Raw genomic sequence first — 19,099 nt, 5'->3', positions numbered from 1 at the left:
AGGTGCAAAAAGGTGAATTTAGTTATAGTTGGTCAAAGCTAGGTTAGCTCTTAGCCAAGCTAAGCAAGGCTGCTAGCTTTAGCTACATATTTGCCATACCACCATGAAAGGGGGTGAATTAATTTGTTAAAAGAGTCCTATGCATCGGTTTCAAGGTAAGGCCAATCTTTGCAGTTAAAATGGATAAAGAAGAAATAAAGATGGCTGTGTCAAATTCATTTTTAACGCTAAAAAGTTTGGTCAGCTTCAGAGATAATGACTAAAGTCAAGAAAGCTGTCTTGCCCACAGATTTGAGGGCGTAGGTTTCAAGGAGCATAACAAGCCTACAGGCTGTCTGCCTCGAGGAAACGTAGATTGAACATTTGTCATTGCTGAGAACATTAAACCCTTTAAAAAGTATTCATATTGTGTATTATTTGGTGGATACTGAAGTGGGGAATCAAGCACCCTTGGAACAAAGATAACCCATAAAAGTTGCATGTTTTTATCTTACTCTCGGCAAGGAAGAGAACTAATGTCGAACTTTATCTTGATCTATTCTCAAAAGTTATACAGGGCTCCACAACAAGACTGATTGTGACTTTTTCTGAGATGCTCAGAAATTGAATTAATAATCTAGACTTTCCAGATAAAACATATAATGTAGGTGTGTATATCACTTTAAAAAAACAAAAGACACCATAACAGAAAATGAGGGATGAGAGGGGAGAAAAAAACACCTAGTCAAACTGAAAGTATGTGTGTATGTGTGCATGTGTGTGTGCATGAAGCCACACACCAGGGAGTTTTTTTCTTGTTTCCAGCATCACTATGACACAGCTTTTAACACACACACACACACAAACACATATAGTGTCATTATGAAAAGGTGGATGAAAGGCTGAAAGATCAACTAAAAGACTAAGAGCAGACGATCATCTTTGGCGATCTCTCCTCTCTCTCTCTTTTTTTTCTCCTCCCCCTTTCTTACACACATGTCTACCTACCAGTAGACCGCATTCACATGCGTCTCACCTCCACTTTCACATCTCTCAGCGTAATGACAACCTAACAGGTAGGAATACATTTTTATTCTGCTTATCTATTATTTCCTTTTATTCTATTTTAGCACACTATATTGAAGGATTTTTTAGAGTGACTTAGGAGAAAGTTTAACTTAAGCTAACATTAGCATTAGTAGCATACTCTCGCTCTACTAAAACACACCTGCCACCCCTGAGTATTTAACTGAACTTATCAAAGAGATACTTTAATCGAAGGTCCAATTATTAGATTTGAACATGGCTTTGGATACAAGCGGTTAATGTTGATAAATTCACAGATCTACCTTATTCAGGTCACTAAGGAGGAGATATATTCTGCAATTGGAAACTTTAAATGTGCTTTGTTCAAAACACAATAGGGCTGCAAGTCCGTATAAGGGAAAGAGACTTTATGTTTTATGTATTTATTGCACTCAGACAAATGCAGTGAAAATGTTCATTGTGATATTTCTGCTATTTTTTAGATTTCAAAATCTAAAAATCAATCTAATTAAAGTACATTTATTCTGAATTATTTCCATATCCATGCACACATGCAAAAGATAACGCTTTTTTCTATACATGCAACCTGAGTTCTGAGCCTCCACCTTTCTTGTAGCATTTCAGTGTTGTTACCCACACCATGACGGTGTTCACACCAAACATGCACTTACACAACGAGGCTTAAACCACAAGCTTTATACTGTTGTTTGTAGCGATACAATGATATGATAAAACCAGGCCCTCATTTTACAAATAGACCCAGATCATTTATATGAAGCTTATTGTTATCGGGGATCTATCAGCAAGAGGCCTACGTGTAATTTGAAATCTGGGATGTAACAGAAGAAGCCACTCATTTGCTAAGTTTCTAAATTAATGTCTAAATCGAAGAAGTTGTTTGTTTTGTTGGTGCTATTTTTGACCCCCTTTGATTTTGTGACCTCCTTTGACATCTGCAGCCAGAATGGGGGCAACAACCGCTTTTGTGTTCAACGCTGTGAAGCAGCGTCTGTGCCAACGAAGGCCGAAGTTAAAAAACATCTACATTGAACTGTTTTTTCTCAGCTAAACAATCGGAACTTGACGAACCGAGATTACTTTGATTTGCAGGAGTAAACAGTGTTACAGTTACTTTGTATGTCGACTTTCACTGTCTGTCTGTAGGTATTGCTGAAACGAGGAAACAGAAGCTTGTAATGGGTTTAGATTTTAGTGTCATCCAACTACTGCTTCAAGCAGTAACAACAGCAATGATAGACTTAAGGCTTTATAGATTTAGGTTTGGTCTTTGATGCTGCAGTCTTATTCACTTGTCTTTCGCTAGCAGAGTTTAGCAAATGTGCTAAAACTCTGCTAGCATTTGGTCTGTAAATGAACAGCAATTTAAAGCTTTGCCACGTATTCTGGATTGGACTCAGGTCCTAATTATGGCTCTGACAGTGCCTAATATTAATGATACTGATGATAATGATGACGTGAATGCAGTATTTTTAAACGTCTTTAAAAGTTTTTCTACGTAGTGTTGACTTTATGTTTCAAGCTTTCTCGGGCTTGCTGCAGAGAAGCCTTCTCTTTTCATGATTTTGCAACACTACACTTCAGACTTTGACATTGAGCCTTATGGCCAGAAAGAAAAATTGTAGTCCCATTAGGCCATCAAAGATTTTTTTTCCACAGTTCTCTGCAAGACTACCTCATATGTCATGTGACTTTTTTCATTGATTACATATGCCGTTTCCTCTGCCGGTAAAGCAACCAGAAAACAGTTGTGTTGATTGTCTCCTTTCTCAACCATGGGAACTTGAAGCTCCCTTACAGTTGCTGTGGGCCTCTTAGTGTCCTCCCTCCCTACCATGCTTCTCATGCAGACACTAAGACACATTCAGGGCACACAAAACACCTTGAAAATGTTTTAATGTCCTTCCCCTAAAAAGTACTTCTGAATAATGCTGCTGCAAGTAAGCCTGCAATATTCCTTTATCTGTGTGGTACATTTTTTTTGCACAGAAACAGATACGTGTGTAACTTGAAATGAACACCATTTAAATAAATGCAAATTGTTGTGAATTGGCTGCATAAAGTAAAGAGGGAGAAAATTTCAAATTTTCTGCGTTATCTTTGCAGTTATTCTAGATCAATGTGTATCCTCCAGCATGATTTAAAGCCGTTAAAATATACAAGAAAAATACCAGACACTCTGTATTAAGTTAATATTATTTCATGTGCTATATTCAGTAAGAAGTTACAAGTTGGCTGACATCAAACAGTACAAGAATAGCGAACGCAAAACACGTGCAAGGGGAAAACATTTGAAGACACTCCTATGACATAAAAAATTATACATAAGAGCATGAAAAGTATAAAGCAACCAATCAACGCGCACAAAATCTCTCAACTGCGGACATCAAAGTCACTGTTGAGGAAAAACTGGATTGAAGAACTCTAAACTACTGCAGAGGAAGGTCAGAGGTCAAGAATATTCGTCATCCATCAGAACTGAATAATGAATTATCTAATATGCAGCAGTATGTGATACAAGGTGGTTTTCTTACTCATCGTTGATTTGATTGAATGTGAATCTGCTCATTGCTCACTTCCAAATATTCAGAGGAGTATATTTCAAACCACAAATGAGTCCCCAGTTGAAGTGCATTTGGAATAATGACATTTCCAAAATAGTTCAATAATTTGTCGGCCGATTCTCTGGGAAAATTATATTCACAGTTTGTATGGAATTTTTTGGTTCATCTGCATGTTTTGTGTTCTGTCATTTTACATAAAATACAGTGAAACGCTGGTGAACGGGGAAATTGGTTTTGATACAGGAAGGCCCGAAATAGTAATAGAATACCTTTAATAGAATACATTATGGCCTGTGAAACTTCTGCTTTTGGCTTTTACAAAAAATGTAAATATCAGCGTCCATAAGCTGCGATTTGGGTTCATAAAATAAAAACATACATATACATATAAAAATACATAGAAAAGGCTTTAAGGAGATATAACAACAAAATGACGAACATGTGTTTCGACCCCTTTGGACCCCGACACGCGTGTTTTTTATCAGTGGAGAAAATTAGCTCTGTCACTTTAAATTCCAAAGAATGTCACATTTCAATCTTTAATGGCACGGCTTCATTCATTTTCATTTCAATATTCATTCCCTGGAACTACAATACTGTATGTTTTGCCGTGAATCCGCAGCAAATATGTCTTTTACAGCAGAATGGGAATTCCAAGCACAAAATGACACAATACTGTATTTATTTATGTTTTTGCAACAGGAAGAAGAAATTCCCTTTAAATGCCGGTATCACATTTATTATCTTTATGTGTTCACAAATGGATCTCCAAATGCCAAGGTGCTTCTTTCAGTTCACCTTCTGTTGACCTTCGTGACCTTTAATTCAATGGATTAATGTGTTCTGACTGCTTTTTCCTATCATACTTTAGAATCCAAACATTCATATGAGGGGAGCACTGGAAATTATATTATCAGTATCACACTCATTTTGCAGCTTTGTGCGTCACTGATAACGATTAAATGACTGAATGAAAAAGATATATAATTGTAAAGTTTACGGTAATATACTTACACACATCTTTAATATGAATGTGGAAGCTTTATAACTTAATTACCTCTTAGTTGACTGATAGCACAGCATATGTTTTAGACAGTGTTGGTTTAATTCTGTTCAATTAAAGCTAGCGTAGTTTAGATTGCAGCATTACGACAGCTGTCACTTTCATGCTGGGCTTCATTAGGTCAACTTTTAGCATATTTTCCCTTGTGAATTGATGAATTAAGGCCTATCATGTGATACTGCTAACATTGGAATTCCCCCATTTTCCCTATATATACCATGGAACTATATATTTTGAAAAACATGTTGCGCTGTGCTCTCAATATCTAAATCAATCATGTCATGGACTATTAATAAATTAAAGTTGCTCCCCCTGTGGTGCAGACTGAAGTAGCTAACATAGCAACATTAAAGGAAGCCTGTAGTGGTCTTAAGAAGTGTGTATTATTGCAGTCACATCAGGGTCTTCGAGCTTTATCTGGTGGGTGATCTTGATTTATATACCACATTAAGGCCCACATTTGTTCTTTCTTCAGAGCATTAAAGGAGCATCAAACGCAATAAAAGTTATATTTCTAACCTTATTATTATCTGGGTTAAACACATCAAATATCAACAGCTTTTGTTCATCAAGTTAACCTCCGTAGGTTACCGACAACAAAGCTGTCAATCTCCGGGGTGCATATTTGCATATATTTGCATGTGCATACGACCAAAATTAGGATTATAAATTCCAGAATACACAAAAAACATTCACTGTGCAAGTTTTTCACAAATTTACATTTTATTTCGATGTTCAATTTAGATTTTAAAAACTATCACAAGAACCTTTTCAAAAAGTGATCTCTTTCACCTTCTTCTTGTGTGACGTGCAGTTCAGTAGCAGTTTAGTTTATGTGTGTGTACTTTCTTGTCCTGTCCATCACGCACACGTCTACATTGGCAGTGTGGACGATCGCTCACAGTCAAGGTTATTGGCGAGGAGCTTATTTCATATATTCCTTGGCATTATCGCTAGACTGCTGAAAGTCAGCAAAGTTACCAATCTATGCTTTTCCGTGGTCGATTTTCTCCCCCATCCGATTAGTTGCTCTGTTCCCGCCAGCGACCGAGACATTACTCGGAGAAAAAAGTCCGAAAGTGCACAGCTCTTTCCCCCTCCTCTGCTCCCGCAGCTTTTTATGATAAATTTGAGAGAAAACCAGAGAAGCGTCTCCCCCGTACGCACTCCTCTGCACTTCCATCCTCTCACATCCTTTTCATTCACATATTTTTTAGTTGGCTGTTTTCTGCTTTGACACAGGAGACACAAATCGGCAAAGCATGCTGGAACCACCGGTGTAAAGAAGGAAGGATGTGCTGCATTTAAGATACAGAGACAGAAAAGTCAAAGAACTGTGTAAGAAACCACTTTAATCAAGGCCGAACTGAACGCCTTGTAGAGGCACAGCATTAAGCTCAGCAAGAAAACGTTCGACTTCTTTCGTTCTTTGCACTGTTGCATTATTTTATCCTAGGTTACGTGACTTATTGTAATGAACATGATTAAAGGGCCCCCCAGCTGTCAGTCCACAGCATGTCGTCGGGCTGCACATGTAAGGATAGATGTGATGTGCAGCCTTATTTTATCTCCACTAACATTATACATATATAAAATAATGCCAAAGTGATCACTATGCTAATATTGAGGTTATTGCATCAGACAGGTTGTGCCGTTACCACATTATTATCTATAATGCATGTTAATGCTGAGGTTTCCAGCTATGAGAAATAGTCACACTGTACAAGTGACCTCAGCATTAACATGATCACCTACACATGCAAAGACACACTCACGCACACACTTTTGCTCCTATTATCTTTTACACTCTCTGGAAAAATGAGGTTACCTGTATGATAGAACAATAAGAAAACAACAGATGTAATGCACTTCTTGTAATTGGGACTGTTGTTGTTAAATAGCAATGAATTGTCAGTTCAAGGAGTGTGTTTGAATCAGACTAACATTAAATCGGTGAGCTGATTCAGGACCCTTTTTTTTATGGGGACTCTGCTTCACAAAAGTAATTCTTGAGCGTAAATAGTGGCAGCTTTACTTCCAGAAATGATTGTCACTCACATATAGCACTTACATTTGTGAGTCCGGGCCGCTGGTTTAGCTCAGTTGGTGGAGCAGTCGCCCCATGTACAGAGGCCACAGTCCTCGTCGCACTGATTGCAGGCTCGACTCCCGGCCTGCCAATCAGTTGGTGCATGTCACTCCCCACTCTCTACTCCCCAAATTTCCTGTCTCTTTTCAAACGGGAAAAAAACAAATATATATATATATATATATATATATAAATAAATGTGTGAGTCTTACTGGTTTAGGCAAGATAATTCAAGTGTCATGGTGTTTGTTTTGCTGAATGAAAATGTGCCAGGGAGATAGATGTTGCAAATCACAGCTCGCATGTCTCCAATTTACAGTATTGGATTTACAGTATCAGATATTTTTCACCGCTATTGCAAGATTAAAGTTTGTACGATTTTATACGTATACTTTGTACCTGTTTAATTTGACCATAGCCTACACGCTAGACATTCCCAATACCTAATGATGTTTTAATAATCAATGTAGAATATACATACATGCAATTTTTTCACATTATACATTTACGCCACATTTTGTACTTCTTACCGCTTTCTTCTTTTTCCTTTTTTTTTTTCTTGCAAGATAATTTTTTTGGCCTTTATTGGCTCTATTTAGAGGACAGTGGATAGTGTCGGAGGCAGGGGAAGAGAGTGGGGATGACACGCGGCAAGGGGCCTAGGGCCGCATCGAGGACTATGGCATCTGTACATGGCGGCCAATTTAACCACTGAGCTAAACAGCAATAATTGAAGATGATGAAAGTGCAGGAAAACTTGAAGATAAAACGTTTAAAGAAATAGCAATATGCCTGACGGATTAGGACCCTGCATAACCCAGATTACCAACTAAATATAAAACAATAATTTACTACTGTTTGGATTAAGATTTCCACTGCTTTACTGGACTTTTTTTTTAAAGATAATTTTTTTTTGGCCTTTGCCTTTATTTGATACGACGTGGATAGAGTTGGAAATGAGGGAAGAGAGCGTGGGGATGACATGCAGCAAAGGGCCGAGGTTCGGAGTCGAGCCCAGGGCCGCTACATCTCTAAACATGGGGCACTCGCTTTAACCCCGAGCTAAACTGACGCCCCAATTTACAATATTCTGGGGTTTTTTTACACTTCAATGACTTTTTCATTACTTTTTTTTTTTTCATTCTCTTAATTTAAACTCATTGTCTCATGTCTCATCCGTGTGTGTGTGTGTGTGTGTGTGTGTGTGTGTGTGTGTGTATGGCAATGGTTACAGAAGTGGTTCACAGGCCAGTGGGCACGTTAGTGGTCGTGTTTGAGGTTACATGTCACTGTGTGAGTGGGTGTTTTTGGTTATATGACATAACAAAGGTAGAAAATGTTATATGAAAATTTCAAAGGTTAATACTGTAAGTGAGTGTGGTGGGTAAGTGGGTGGGTGAGTAGGTGGGACTGCAGGCTGTTCAGAGGGTTCCCTGAACCTCATCGTTTGTCGCCGTCTTCCTTCCTGTTTCGTTCTCTCTCACTTCCTGTCAGCTGACTCAGCCGGAGAATCTTGATCTGGTAAACATGTAAGCTACCACCTCTGCACACACTCTCCCTCTTTCTCTCTCTCTCTCTCTTACAGTCACACAAACACACACTTACAAAATGTGCTGTATGGAGGCGCACATATAACACACACATACCTGACTTATGAAACACACTTTTTTTCACACTTTCAACTGTACAGAGGTCAATCAGAATAGTACTTACCCACGGCCTATATAATTAATGTAAAAAGTTAAATTACTTTCACTGCTGATTAAAAGGCTTCTGTGATTTAAAGGTATTTTGTACACACCCCTAAATGTTTAAGTAACACAACCTCAGCAGAAATATCTTTAAAATGAAAGGAACTACAAAAATAAAACTACAAAAAGGAGAAGAGTGCCCATAAGGGAGTGGGACACTAGAGAAGAACTTCTGCAGTTAAAAGCAGACATAAGAAGAAAGGCAGGACAAGAAAGACAGAAAGGAAGATAGAAAACAAAGTTGGGCGCATTGGTGAGACCGAAGAGAGAGATAAGGATGGGCAGAGCGACGGAAAGGCAGACAGAGAGATGGAGGAGGGGGGCAGAGAGAGAGATAAAGATAGCTGAAAGCAGGGAGATCCGTCAGCGTTTGTTTCCTCAGGATGTGGTAACCACAACGACGAAAAAGGCAGAGGCAACATCACTCCGCTGGTCCCCTCTGACACCTGCGAGTGTGTGTATGAGAGTGTTAAAGTCAGTGTGTGTGTGTGTGTGTGTGTTTCAGTGACTAATTAAGAGAGTGAATGAGTGTGAGTGCGTTTCTGTGTGTGATAAGACGGCGTATGTGGTCTGGGTATAATGCTTGTGTGTGTCCATTTTGCTTTAGGTATGTGTGACAGTGTATGTGGTTCAAAGCATACACACAGCGAAGAAAGAGAGCGAGCGAGATAGGAAGGACTGTGTGAGAGGCTGAAAATCTGAACAAGGAAATAATTAGACAAACACACGAGACAGTGGAGAATGAAAGAGCATAAAAATCAGAGAGAACGATGAGGAAATTCAGAAGAAGAGCAAGGACCTGAAAGCATGAACAGCAGAGGACGAACATGTGTGAAATGGAAATTAAGCGCCAAAGACTGGTAAAAAAAACCCATCTACAGTGTATTTGTCTTATCTCATCCTCCTTCGTTCTTTCTCTTTCTGACTCACTCATTGTCCTATATAGAGCAGAATGTGGTTTCAAGTTAGAGAGAAAGAAAAACCAACTCAGAGTTAAAGATTTAATGCGCCGCGATGTCAGCGTCTGTACATAAAGAGATCTTCTAACCAGTTGCATGGAAAGATCGTTGATAAGTTAGAAGGGTTTTGTGCAAGCATCTGCAGTGTTCATGTTTGTTTGTCTTCATGATTGTTTCCTTAGACTTCATTGCAGACATTATAAATCAGAAATGATAATCTGTTGCCTGTTTTGAAGGCAAACAAAACCAAATGACACCATTTTACTGTAGCCTACGCCTGTACTGGCACTGGGGTGGTTTGCAGCCGAGTGCGTAGCGGTTTGGAGGAGAGAAAGAACCTCCAAGCAAGAGGCCGTGGTTCTCTGCAGAAAAACGGTGGATTGCTCCCTTTGGGGTGGGAAGAGAGGTGCTGACCCAAGCGAGGGAGTTCAAGTATGTCAGGGTCTCTTTCACAAGTGAGGGTAAAATAGATCAAGAGATTGACAGATGTGTTGGTGCAACGTACCGGACCATCGTGGTGGGCTTGAAGCTCTCAATTTACCAGTTGATCCAGGTTCAAACGCTACTACCTATGGTCCTCCTCAGGGTGGCTGGGATAAGTAGAAGAAAATGGATGGATGGGGGGATGGATGATGACACTTTACATATACAGCAGGTTTAGACTCTTTGTAATATTACTTTATTATAATATTGAGGCAAAGAAAAACTTCAGATAGAACCAGACACATTGAAAAGCCATCTGCTGTGGCCGAATGGGCCAAGCATTAGCATAAATGCTCAACAGGAATTTGCATGCTAAAAACCATAAACCTGCAGTTTGACTTAATGACTGACTTATTTATAAGTTCAAGCACGCTAAGATGTCAATGAGCCTAAACTATGCATAACCGTGGCAAAATTTGTTCATTATAAAATGTCAGTGGGGTGGAAAGTATAAGTAACTTTTACTTTAAGTACTTTTTAAATGAGCAACTTTATACTTTTACTTGAGTAATTTTTTTACACAAGTACTTTTACTTTTACTTGAGTATAATTTGTCAAGTAACAGTACTTCTACTTGTGTAGAATATTTCAGTACTCCCTTACACCTCTGGTATCATCTATCATTCATCCATCCATCTGTCCGTCAGCCTGTCAAGGGAGGCTGGAGCTTATCCCAACTGTCATAGGGCGAAAGGCCAGAGACAGAGACAGACAACCATTTATGCTCACGTTCACACCTACGGGGACATTTTTAGAGTCAACACATGCACGGGTAGAACATGCAAACTCCACACAGAAAAGCCCCCTTCATCCAAACCGAGATTCGAGCCAGGGACCTCCTAGCTGTGAGGCGACAGCGCTGGCCACAGCACGACCATGCAGAGAGTGGCATAAGAGATTTATAAGCTACATAAGGACATTAAACTTAAGATGTTGGTGTTCCACTTAATTCTGCGACATTCAGCTACATTACCACCAAGTATCTTATTAAATGTCCTTATTTTCTTGATTTTGATAGCTCCTGTTGAGAGCTACGGAGTATAAGGTCTGTCTGGGGAGCACAAAAAGCTCCTCATCTGTTAATACCAAGTTGACCTCGGCCTTTGTCACGTTGTTAATCCTCCACTGTTTCACACTATAATGGATCACATACACACACTGACATTGCAGTGATAATATTTTGTGAGCCTATGGGGGCACCAAGTTTGATAACAGCTGTCAAATAAAAGTACCGGCATGTGAATGGTGAATGCTTCCTTTAGCAATTTAGCTAACTCTGTAACGCTACTAGCTACTGCTAATTTTGTGACTTGTTTTTATTTTTGTTCATTTATATTTACACTATATTACTGTCTGTGTCCTGTAGCCACTCCCAACAAGCCAAAATGGATGACCTTTCCTCCACCAAATCCTTCCACAACCTCCACCACCACCGCCGCCATCAATCCATTCACCTCGCCTTGCCCAGCCTCCAAAGTCCTGAAGTGGGATATCCGTTCTCTCAGCCTGACCTGGATCCTCTGGAGCAATATGGAAGTAGAGGGGAAGAATCCACAACCTCCTCTTCTGGTGGAAAGAGTGCTTGTAACAGGGGCTTGATAAACAGTAGCGCTTTGGATGGCGATGCTAAGTTAATTGGCCATTTTGATGGAGAAGGCAGTCTAGGCAGCCATTTTGCTGAGACATTGTATAGCGTTAGCAAAAAAGAGGAGGTTTGGGAGGATGGGGAGAGTTGTGAAAGCGCTGCAGATGATTTGTACGGTAAAGGAGATTGCTACAGTCACGCAAACAATGTTTTCTACAATATGAATTGCAGCAGTGAGGAGAGAGTCAGACGAAAACTTGGAGCAAACTATAACAATTATGGGCATGTTAGCTACGAAGGTAAAAGCGAAACTGTTCACAATAGAGACGCTAACATTAGCCACTTTTTTAAACAAACTACTTCCTACAACAAAAGTGCATCAGGGAGCTTTAGTGACAGCAGTGTAGACTTTTGTAGGACCGATTCGAGAGTAAGTGAGAATTATTTGGGTAGAGAAGAAGATTATGGGTCCAGCTGTGGCTCAGGCGAGGATCAGCTTCAACCGGCAGAAGTTGAGGGACCCTGGCTCAGTGTCTCCCCCTCAAGTCAGACCGGAGAGGGAAGATGGAGTGGAACAGCAGACACCCACACTTTGACCTCAGGGTGCCCACCCCAAAGATCACCTATTGGCCTCAGCAGTGGGATGTACACTCAGAAACTGGACTCCTTCTCTGAGGCTTTCCTCTCCCAGCGAAAGATAAGATTCCCTATGATTCCCAGTGGGGAATCCTCTCGACAGATCAGGGAATTTGGAGAAAGGAGAGGCGAAAGACAGAGCTGTGCTTTTGATTCGGACTCCTATCTGCCTCCATCGTCCTCTTCTTCACCCGCTCACTCCTCGCTTCTGTCTTTCCCCTCTCCTCCCACATCTTCTCACCTCATGTCTTCAGTTCTTAGCCCGCCTCCAACACCTCTACCTCCTTCTTCCCACTCGCCCTCCAAAATGGACTCTCCCATTGGGGGTACAGGACATTCAGTGTCCCAGGGGGCAGAATCACTTGGTGGCCTCCAGTTCTTTGCTCCGCACCTTCAGCCTTTCCAATCTGTCCATTCCTCTGGTGTGATATGGAAGTTTCCACAGCTGTCACACTGTTTTCAACAGTCATCAGGCGACCCCAGCAACATGGAAGGCCCCCTGAGAGCATCTCATGGTAGAGATTACGGCAACACCACAGGTAAACTATTATAAAAGATAACCAAAGTTTGTCAAGTGTTTCAAAAAGAAAAGAAAAAAAGGGGTTAATACCCACATGTACATTTACGGGACATGTGGGTTATAGTAGGAGGGGTTTTGAAATTACCCATTCCCCATATGCAAATTACATTCTCACTTTTCAGTTTTTCACATAAAAACGTGAAGTGAAATTTACACAATGGAACGACAGACTCAAATTCAGAATTACTGTGTGTGTCTGACTGCCTTCCACATTATAAGATCAAGCAGTTTTGCTATTTTGCTGTTTTCTTATTTTTTCCAGCCTTACACAACATCCCTCGGTCTCCAGAATCATCATTCCAAACTTCCTCTTCTGTCCGATCGTCCCCTCACCCAGTCAGAGCCCTCTGTCCTACCAGCGCTGCATCCCTCCATTCCTCCCCCCATGTTCCCTTGCATCCATCTAATCTCTCCAGCCAACGTTATGAAGGAGCAGAGAAGGCAACCCTTCACGCTGTAACCCAGAAAGTAAAGAATGGACCTGCAAGTCTGAACCAATTACAGGTATAATATGGCGCTCCTCTATTCTCTCACTACAAGAAAAAAATTTGAGGTGACATTGGAAAAGATATGCTTGTGTTTTTCCTCTTTTCGACTGTGAGCTTGTGAGTTGACATTTATGTGCAGTAAACTTTATGCTTAGCCTTCACTAGCTAGCATAGATTAGCATGGTTTATTTTTTGTTTGACTTCTTAGTGTTGAGTGGTAACTAGCAAATAGTAGCATGCTAGTACACTAAACTGAGGTGGTTTAAATGCTAAACATTATAGGCCTACCTTCAGTTGGTTAGCATTGTGATTCTGAGCATGTTAGCATGAAAATGTTAGCACCACCGTGCCTAAGTATAGCCTTAAAAAGCTGACAGCTTGGCTGTAAGGTAAACAACATTTGAGAAAAGACACATTTTGTCACTTAGCTTACAGTACTGCTCATTTGTTTAAGGGCTCTTTCAATGCAAGCTAGCAAGTACTAACTACTTACTAGCTTGCATTAGCAAACAGTGTGTAAATAGGAAACTGTACTTTCTCCCATAAATTATGAGACGTTTCAAAAAGCACAAGATCAAGTTTTTGGTTGTATCCTGGAGGTGAAATAAGGGAACCCAGAAAGTACAACAAAGACAGAAAGACACTCTAGGTAAAAATCGCACGTCCCACCATTGTCAATCTTTCTATAGCATATTTTAGCAAGTCACCACAGAGTTTCCTGGCAAAGCTGTTTTCAAGTTTTCATAGAAAATGAAGGAAATAAACTTTGCCTCACCTCATAAGGTGTTCAATGGGTCTGTACTTATTTATGTAGCTGTCTCTTTAATAGTCAGGGACGACCGTACAGTTTGAACCTTTAATTTAACCAAAAAGTAGCCATACCAAACTATTAATTACATACAGAAACAAAAACTCTATAGAGTCTTAATGGGTTTATTCAGAGTACAAAAAAAGGTCAAAACAAGCCACATTTAAGTTGCGGCATTGCCAGGTTTGCACATTGACGTCACTCCTCCATCAACAAGGCCCATGAGATTGCGGAGCGGGAGGCAACCCTCGCTTCAGCTTGAGAAGCCGTGCAGAAGCAGTGGGCGGACAAATACATGGTGTCAAGAAATTACGTTAGCTCCAACTGCATTACAGCTTCTAAAACCGCAGTCTTACCCGGGGATTTTATCTAAAGACATGTTGAATAGGTTCAGTGTTTATATGAGACACATATGGAGATGGAGAAAGGTGTGTTATTTACGTTCGGCAAACACAGGCTAAATATGTCATTGGCCTATTTCTGTATTTGATACTCGGATTAAAATGAGAAAATGTCTTAATTCATTCCAGAAAACATTTAAGGACTTGCTTTTTTAGATGCCTGGGCAGTTGCCTCCAAACTATTGCAACATATTAGGATACTGGTATGATTTTTGACTGTGTATTAATCCAAAAAGGAGTGGGCAACAATTTAAAGGCTTTTCCCTTGTGTTCTTACAGGAAAAAGCCAGCCCAATCTACACTGGAACTCTGTTTCCCAGTATCCTTCACTCCAACAGGAGTCAGAAGAGGGGCCGCTACACTCCTAGGCCCCTCCTTAATCCTGTACGCAGGGGGACAGGGCTGTACTCCTGCCTCTCATCCCTCCATCACAGAGAGGAAACAGCATGTGGAGGAGATGAAGAGGAGTGTGGAGTGTTACCGTGAGTAAAGCGACTCATGTCTCCTTTTTTTTTTCAATTGTTTTAGTCAGCATGGTCTTGAAAATATAGTCAATTGGTGAAGTAGTTTGTTGTAGATCTAGATCATGTGCAGGCTCAAGGTTTTCCTGCACCTCTTCAAGCATTCCTCAAGGATCCATCTTCTCATATGGAAGGATTTTGCAGCTTTCAATTTTCCCGCAAACTTCTGTTTTTCTCTCCAGGTACGTCAACGTTAGTCAAGATTTCCAGGCGGAGCTGCCTCCATGCTGTGTGGATGGCAAGGGGTCAGAGGTGGGGTCACCAGAGGAGGAACTCACCAGGGAAAAGTTGCTCTGGAAACCGTGGGGCAAGCTGGAGGAGGATACCGACTCACAAGTTCAAGGTACATAGCATATTTTCTGACCTAAACTTTTTTTCAACCCAGCTTGGACTGATATTTGATACACAGGAGAATAAAGAATAAAATATCATAATCTACCTATAAGTAACTGTATGATGAAGAATTTCAAGATGGACCCTGATGGAAGCTAGATCCTATCATGCTAATTTTAACCTGCCCGTGTGTGTGTTTGTGCATGCTCAGTGGAGAAGCTGTTGTCCATGTGTAGTTCAAGCTGCGTACCAGGAGGGGGCAGTAACACAGAGCTGGCTCTGCACTGCCTGCACTCCTGTCAGGGGGACATGATGGTAAGTTGTGAAGAAGAATTAATTTGTTATCTTATTTCTTATTAATTTTGTCCTTTTTTATTTATTCTTTGATTTATCTTTTTCACTCATTCATGCACTCATCCATTGACTTACATCAATGCAAAATCACTCTCCCAATCATTTCCTCCTCATTGCTTTATTCTTTCTTTCTCTCACTTACTCATTCATATCCAGTTAATTCTCCTTGCATGCCTCATCCACCTCTTCTCCGCCTCCTCCATCCCTCTCTTCTTTGCAGGCCACACTGGAGATGCTGCTATTCTCAAAGCCATTACCGACAGGAGACTACCACTACTCTGGTAACCTTTTCTGACCTTTGACCTCAAAGTTAAAAGTGAAGCAATATGTATTAAAAAAAAGTGTGGTTTTGAGTGAGTGAGGTTTAGTGTGGCTGTGCAACAGTGAACAGCTGAATGCAGATCAGCATATGAGTCAGCAAAGGAGTAAGAATTCCCACTCGATGTACAATAGTAGCCTTTGTAGAGGCCCAAATCTCCTGCTACTTTCATCACATGCCCCCCTGCCCGTCCTTTCTCTAACACACACATACTCACTCTCTCTCTCTCTCTTTGGTGCATATAAATCCAACAAGAAGCATGTAAAGTACAGAGTGGACATTGTTCTGTCCCCTCCCATGGGTGTATTTCTGGATACTGTTCTACCATTAAAGGTCTCTATCCCAGGAACATCTCCTGTTTCCTTGACCGGTTGCCATCGAGTTGCTGCATGACTTTACACATTACACTACATGACTTGGCTTTACACCATGCAGGACTGCTGGGATTGTTTTCCATTGTTTCTCATGGCCTCCCATTGTCCCCCTCTCTCTCTGTAGGTCGTGATTTGTGGACAGACAGTGAGAAGAGTCTCTTCAGTGCAGCTCTGGAAACTTATGGAAAAGACTTCACTCTCATACAGAAACTGGTACAAATATTATTCATGCATTGCTTTTTATTTGTGCTGCATTCTTGAAATGATTAGCCTCTCCATATTTTCTAATCTGTCTTTGCCCAAGCCTTCAAAGTAACATGTACTCCAAAAATGCACACATTTCTGCAGACAACATTTCATCTTGTTCATTTTGGTTCAAGATCATCAAACAAAGGTGAAGTAATATTTTCCTAAGGTGCAGTGAGCGCTGTATTTTTCTCACATGCACATTTTCACATTTTTGGTGTTTCTTGACTCATCGTTCATCCGTGGGAGCGCAGTGACACATACAAACAAGTATTGGTTTACACTTGTAAATACATGTTTAACTAGCTTCTATCATCCACTTTAGCCAACTTGAATTTACTCCCTCTTTATCCCCTAAAGGTGGCAGTTACCGTATGCCTTACCCTATAGTCTATAATATGAGTTGCTGCTTTGTTAAAGGGGTCATATCTTTTAAATGGATATTCTCATATTGTGCATGGGTTTCACATTTTTGGGTGTTTATTGTCACAGTGAAAAAAGTGAAAGCAGCATAATTCCGTGTTTTTCCAGAATGACATGTTTAAAAAGGTCGCCTCTGAAATTGGCCGTTCAGAACAGCTGCAGGTTTCTACGTAGAACCTTGCTTTCACTGAAATCGACCAATCGTCATTCACAGTCATTCACACCTTCTTGCACTAGCTTGTAGTCAAGTGATTGTCAAGATATCAACTTAGCATTCTGATAGCTCCTGGCAAATCTGGCTCGCACATATAAAGCCGAATAACCGATCCTAGAGCAGCCATGTTTTCTACAAATTTGGCGTGACAGTGCAGTGTGGCCGCTCCCCCACGTGGGATCGCACATGTGGTCACTCCAAATACTGTCAGCCAATTGTGGCTAAGGTCTAACCTTTGAATGGCAAAATGGCTTGTTCATTTCAGTAGGAAGGGGAGGCTCAGAAAAAAACGAAACAAACTTTACCAACATGATTCAAAAACACATAATAGAAAATTGATTGTTTAGCTAATATATGTCCCCTTTAAAGTGCCAATAAACCTAGTAAACTAGTTAACTCCACCAGATCCCCTTGTTACCTTGATTAAACTTTAGTCACAGACCAAATAAATGGTTGGAATGAGCTCATATTTTTTTAAATGTGCCTGCTATTTATTTGAAATCAAGCTGAGGCAGGCCTAGAAAAGATTACACCATCAGGCTGATTCCTGAGTTTTAATTATTCACTATTGCGTGCGTGTGTGTGTGTGTGTTTGCAGGTGAGGACTAAAACTGTGAGCCAGTGTGTTGAATTTTACTACCTGAGCAAGAAGCTCCAGGACAAGCAGAAGAAACAGAAGGAGGAGGAGAGCAGAGATGTAGAGATGGAGCAGCAGAAAAGTGTAAGAAACAACAACAACAACAAAAACAGAAGCTAAAAAAAATGTTTTTTCCCCCTGTAAAGATGTCCCAACTTACTTGGAACCCCTCTGATGTTTATTTTAGTTTGTGTTTTACTGACAGCCTTTTCCTTTAGTTCTCATGCTCTTTATTTCTTCCTGTTGTTGTCCCCTGGTAAGTTTCCTATTCCCACCAGAGTCGGCTGCACTGCGTCATTACGATTATAGATTTAAAAAAAAACATAGTAACAATTGTAATAGAAAAGTGTGCTTGGTGCAGAAGAATATGGAGTATTTGAAGTATTTGTATAGTCTCCTGTAATGAGTTAAATGCATTAAATGGTTATCCCGCATGGAATGCAGCTTAACAAGTCAATCACAGCAAAGAAGCTTACAATTGGTCCTGTTGTCACAGATAACACCCATCTGTCAGCCAGTGGACAGACAGTTTGGAGTGGAGGAGGCGGTTCCTGTGCCCTCATTGGCCAGCTTCTTCCCCTGCAAGCTTTGTGGCAAGTAAGTAAAACCAGTCATACAAACTGAGTTTGGCTTAAGGGCGAGCCAACAGATGGTTTAGATTGTTTTTCACAACACTCTTTCTCCTTCCTGTTTCCTTGCTCCAGAATGTTCTATAAAATCAAGTCCCGTAACGCTCACATGAAGATCCACCGCCAGCCTCAGGAGGACTGGAGCGACAGGCGGCTGCAGCACCAGATCCTCACCCAGCGTCAGGCCCTTGGTCTTCCTAACAACCTCATGGCTACTCCAGGAAGTAACCTGCTCCAGCCCCAGGCTCCAGCTCTGACCTTTTCTTCCTCTGGCCTCCACGGAAATTCTAACAATGCAGACAACGTCCTCAACTCTGTAGCAAATAGCCATGGCATCACACCCAGCAACGCCAGTGTTCTAAATCCCAGCACAGTGGTAACATACAGCAACATCGCTGCTTCAAACTCTCATGTAATCACTAATATTGACGGCGCTGACTCGAATCAAAGAGAGCCCACCTCATACATACCTTTCCACCAATCATGGGGCTCATTTGGACACAGCCAAAACCCTGCTACATTTTACTGCAGCGCAGAAGCGAAAGAGGATGTAGGAGCTGGGACATTGGAGGGAAAAGAGCCGATCAACTGGCAGTAG

At 40.8% G+C, this 19,099-nt stretch overlaps 1 protein-coding gene across 1 annotated transcript; it reads left to right on the top strand.

Annotated features, from left to right (window-relative positions):
• Positions 1-9,286: 9,286 nt before the first annotated feature.
• Positions 9,287-19,099, top strand: LOC138601136 (uncharacterized). Its single transcript, XM_069672718.1, has 10 exons — positions 9,287-9,371; positions 11,320-12,713; positions 13,017-13,258; positions 14,731-14,933; positions 15,155-15,315; positions 15,517-15,620; positions 16,477-16,497; positions 17,834-17,956; positions 18,369-18,469; positions 18,577-19,099. Exons 1-10 carry the CDS (start codon positions 9,319-9,321, stop codon positions 19,097-19,099), a joined length of 2,925 nt encoding a protein of 974 aa, XP_069528819.1. The 5' UTR covers positions 9,287-9,318.

This window comes from Semicossyphus pulcher, unplaced genomic scaffold (assembly GCF_022749685.1).
Source record: "Semicossyphus pulcher isolate SPU_LCO1_2020_fin unplaced genomic scaffold, fSemPul1.0.p SCAF_21, whole genome shotgun sequence".
In the NCBI taxonomy this organism is placed as follows: domain Eukaryota; kingdom Metazoa; phylum Chordata; class Actinopteri; order Labriformes; family Labridae; genus Semicossyphus; species Semicossyphus pulcher.
This window is presented reverse-complemented; position numbering and strand designations above follow the sequence as displayed.

What these genes read in the sequence shown, in the direction of transcription:
- LOC138601136 (XM_069672718.1), top strand. Translation starts at nt 9,319, where the DNA reads ATGAACAGCAGAGGACGAACATGTGTGAAATGGAAATTAAGCGCCAAA. An exon ending in AAATTAAGCGCCAAAGACTG is followed by an intron (nt 9,372 to 11,319) that starts GTAAAAAAAACC and finishes TGTGTCCTGTAG; the next exon opens with CCACTCCCAACAAGCCAAAA. An exon ending in CCTGTCAGGGGGACATGATG is followed by an intron (nt 15,621 to 16,476) that starts GTAAGTTGTGAA and finishes CTCTCTCTGTAG; the next exon opens with GTCGTGATTTGTGGACAGAC.